This window comes from Geospiza fortis, unplaced genomic scaffold (genome assembly GCF_000277835.1).
Source record: "Geospiza fortis unplaced genomic scaffold, GeoFor_1.0 scaffold16, whole genome shotgun sequence".
Taxonomy (NCBI): Eukaryota; Metazoa; Chordata; class Aves; order Passeriformes; family Thraupidae; genus Geospiza; species Geospiza fortis.
The window spans coordinates 658,122-662,222 of NW_005054302.1; the positions used below are offsets into that span (position 1 = coordinate 658,122).

The 4,101-nt window shown below is 45.3% G+C and overlaps 1 protein-coding gene across 1 annotated transcript in view; it reads left to right on the forward strand.

Annotated features, from left to right (window-relative positions):
- FLT1 (fms related tyrosine kinase 1) overlaps positions 1-4,101 on the forward strand; it is a 93,291-nt gene that overhangs the window by 76,291 nt on the left and 12,899 nt on the right. The window contains exons 17-20 of the mRNA XM_031066039.1: positions 435-548; positions 1,318-1,406; positions 3,160-3,319; positions 3,736-3,833. Coding sequence (XP_030921899.1) covers positions 435-548; positions 1,318-1,406; positions 3,160-3,319; positions 3,736-3,833 — 461 coding nt within the window. The remainder of the gene's footprint in view (positions 1-434; positions 549-1,317; positions 1,407-3,159; positions 3,320-3,735; positions 3,834-4,101) is intronic.

Genomic DNA, 4,101 nt, shown 5'->3' on the forward strand with positions numbered 1-4,101 from the left:
AAATACTTTGCTCTTGACACTGACCCCTTAAAACATTGATTAGCTCAGCCTAGCATATAACCCTTAGATAGCTGAAGTCAGATCAGATGGAGGCAATTCTAGATAGAATTAATTATCATATTGAAATCCCTTTTTATTTGTTCTTTCAATTTTTTTGGCTGAAACATCAGGACTATTCGTGTAAAAAAAATTTCTCCCAGTTCTAATTAGGATAGAGTCTACTGGGAGGAAGTTGAGTGCCTGACTCTTTTTATGGGTTTAATTGCAACCAAGAGGATGCTGAGCAGGGAGGAATAGCAAGAGAACATCTATACAAGAAGTACATCCAGTAACAGAGATTATTTCAATGGAAAGCAACAAGAAGTTGCTTTGGTAAAGCTCAGCAGGACCAGTACTTTGCCTTTTCACATTGACTTTTTATTTTGTATTTACAGAAGGGGCCACAGCAAGTGAGTACAAAGCACTGATGACAGAGCTGAAAATCCTAATCCACATTGGTCATCATCTCAACATTGTGAATTTGTTGGGAGCTTGCACAAAAAATGGAGGTAAAAAAATCTGCACTGCTCTGAAAATGGGTTTGGATTATCTCCCAATAACAGCCAATGAGCCACGATGTTTTTCATCCAGAGGTCAAGTTAGTAATTTTCATATTTGAGCTCATCCTGTAGTTGGTGAAAAAAAGAGGAAAAGAAAAAGAGATTTTCAGTCATTTAATGAAGTGATTAAACATTTCCTCTCTTTAAACTCTCTTTTAGTATTAATATGTGAAGTGTGAATTTAGGAATATGCCACTTGCTGTCCTTTATCTCACTCACTCCACTGCTCAAGCTCAAGTTAAACATGATCTGGAGAGGCTGGGAACAAGGGATATCAGCTGCTGGCCCTGAACTATGAATCACAATGCAGCTGGTGTAAAATCCTCCATGATACCATATCAAGAAAATCAAAAGACCAGTATGGGAGTTTGTTTGTTTTAGATATGTCACCTATTTTAGCTCATCAAGTGTGTGTGGGCTGTGGGACTCCAGTCTGAACTGCCCAAAGAGGAAACAGAGCGTCCCTCAGGACCCAGACTCAAGACCCAGCTTTCCAAAATTAGGCCTTGCCATAATTTCCAGAAGCAGAATTGTTTTGATTATGTCCAGTGTTCTTCAAGCAGCCTTCAAGTTCTTAGGATGTGTTGCCAGTTTTTCTGGACTCAGGTTGTAGTTAGGGGCATGAAAGATTCTTTCTCAGAACTGATGCCACCTTTTATTGCTTTATGCTGCTCAAAATATTTGGGTTTTAATTTTTTCTTTTAATTTAATTGCCCAGGGCCTCTGATGGTGATTGTTGAATACTGCAAGTATGGGAATTTATCAAACTACCTGAAGAGCAAAAGGAATCTTTTCTGCCCTAACAAGGTGAGGAGGCAGATGGTCCTGGTAGGGTTCGTCTTACCTGACGTAAGTGCTGGAAATGAGGGTGTCAGGTCTCTGGGCTGGTCTCCTCAGGCTCTCTTCTACCAAAGCAGAGAAATGACTTTTGGGTTCACCTGACTTGTATTAATATTTGGTGTGGGATGTGTTGTGCCAAGAAAGGATTCACCTTTCCCTCCCTAACTGTGCAAGGAGACTGCTGTGACTAATTTGGCTGGAGCCACCTACAGCGAGGGGAAGTGGATCCTATCCAAAGTGTCCCCACACGCTCTTGCCCTGCTTTTGATGAACCCATTCCTGGTGAGCTTGAGGTCAGCAAAGCCAAAGGAAGCGGTTTTGCCCACTTATTTCAGTACTGCTGGGAGCACAAACAAGATAATACCAATGAAATCTCATGTCCCAAGACACCCTAATATTCAGAGATTTACAAGTAATCTTATTATTGTGTGAGGAGAAGAGCTATCAAGAGGAAAAGAGATTAGAGTCTTGTCCTCACATCCCACATCCTTCTGAATCAAATTCATTATATGTTTCTTATTACAAACCTAAATCCAAATGTCCCAGAAAATTCACATAGTTCCAGAAAAAATCCTCCAAATGACCCAGGGCTCTAACATGAGACTTAGGAGCCTGGATACAGAACAGCAGATCTCCAAACCTCTGCTCAGCTGTGCCAAAAGCTCATCAGCATCTCAGGGATGGGCTCTGTGGGAGAGCCCACTGGAGAGGACATCCCTCTCTGAAAGGCCTTTGTGAGTCTCTGTTCCCAAGGCTGTCCGTGCTGCGCTCCACATGAGACACAGCAACTGGCTCCTCCGACACGTGGCTGTTGGAGTGGGATGCTCAGCAGGGAGCACGGCTGGGCAGGGCCCATGCTGAGTGGAGTCATTCCCATACCCCCTTCCCACACCCAGTGCTCTAGCACCCTTGGGAAGGTTGCCTGGGCAGGAAGGAGGTGGAAGTTTGACTCTGCACCAGCAGCACACGGAATAGAGACGGTTGCAGGACAAGAGGAAAAGTAAGAGGGAGCAAGAGTAATGCAGGCAGCCAGGCTGCTCTACAGGTAGCAGTGAGAGAGCTTCTTCCAATCATGTGTCCCATTAAACCATCACAAGATTGGCCATAGGAAGAAAGCATTGGACTAAGGCATTGAAGAGAGGCAGTCACTTCCAACAGCAGCTCTCTTTCAAACACCAAGTGCCTTTGCTCCTCATGGAAAGGATTTACAAGCCCACACCAAACCCTGTGCAGGGACATAGAGACAGGTCTCTTAAGCAGGTTGGGACTAAAAGCTGACATTTGAGAGGTCTGGGATACCTCTGTTGTGGGCACAACCTTCCCAATCCGCTTCTTTGGGCTCCTTCGCTGTCTGCTGGAGAGAAATGGGCCCTTGCAGATGTCTCATTTCAGGCCGAGATGAGGCACAGCCCAGCAGACTGGTCCATCCATACACCCTGCAAATCCTCACTGTGGCAGAGATAGCCCATTGCCCTGGTTACCCTAAAACCATGTGCTGGTGCTCCCAAGCCACCAAATTTCTGCCCTCTGGGGATGATGGCCTTGGTGGAGCACAGCTCTGCCACCAGCCCCTGCCCACTACAGTGGCACTGGACACCCCCACCCGTGTGAGATGTGAACACCCACGCCAGAGACCACCAGCCTGGCAGAAAGGCATCAGCAGTTTGCCTTGGTTTCCACTGCTCTGATGTAGCACCTCTTCTCCTCTTTTTGTTTGAAGGACTCCTCTCTGCAGGGAGAGCCAATGAAAGAGAAAAAGGACATTGAGCCAGCGGGAAGCAAAAAACAAAGGCTGGCCAGTGTCACCAGCAGGGAGAGCTTGGCCAGCTCTGGGTTCCAGGAAGATAAAAGTCTGACTGATGTGGAGGAGGACGAGGAGGGTAGGTATTAATTCCTTCCTGTCCCTACACAGACTGTGATATTTTTACAACATACTGTGAATCCCTGAAATTTTTTTCCTCATTTATCACCCTAATAAACATCCGTGGGAGATGCTCAGAGGGTCATGTCCAGAGGGTAAAAGATTTAAAAAAAGATTATTTCCAGGGTTACAAAATCTGACAGGAAAATGTGTGATTGTTTGTTCTGACTGCTCCTTATCTTTGGGGAAAACACAGCAGGGTCCAAAGCATGGGGTGTACAGCAAGCACTATTTTTGTTTCCAATGACAGTGGGTTGACCTTCGAACACCTTTCATAAAGACTGAATTTATGGGAATAATGGGGTCTGTAAGAAAGGGGGGAAAAGAGAGCCTGTGAGCTCTCTTTGTAATAAACCCTGCTTGCCACTTCTGCAGATGCTGATGACCTGTACAAGCTGCCCCTCACTATGGAGGACCTGATCTCCTACAGCTTTCAGGTGGCCAGAGGCATGGAGTTCCTCTCCTCCAGAAAGGTGAGTTTGGCACTGAGGGTTTTCCACTGCAGAAGGACAGGATTCAGAGGTGAAATCATGTCTACATTGTAGTGACACCTTCCTTGGGAGAGGTCCCAAAGGAAGAGCTGTTTTCCTCTTGGCATTATAAATATAACTGTGTTTATTCAAGTATCCATAGTCCATAAACACAGGATCATGACTGAAGGCAGTGGGTCAAGCTCATTCACTTGGGGAAGATCTTTTGGGTGTGGTAGGTTTTTCCTTAATTTCAAAATATATTAGGGAG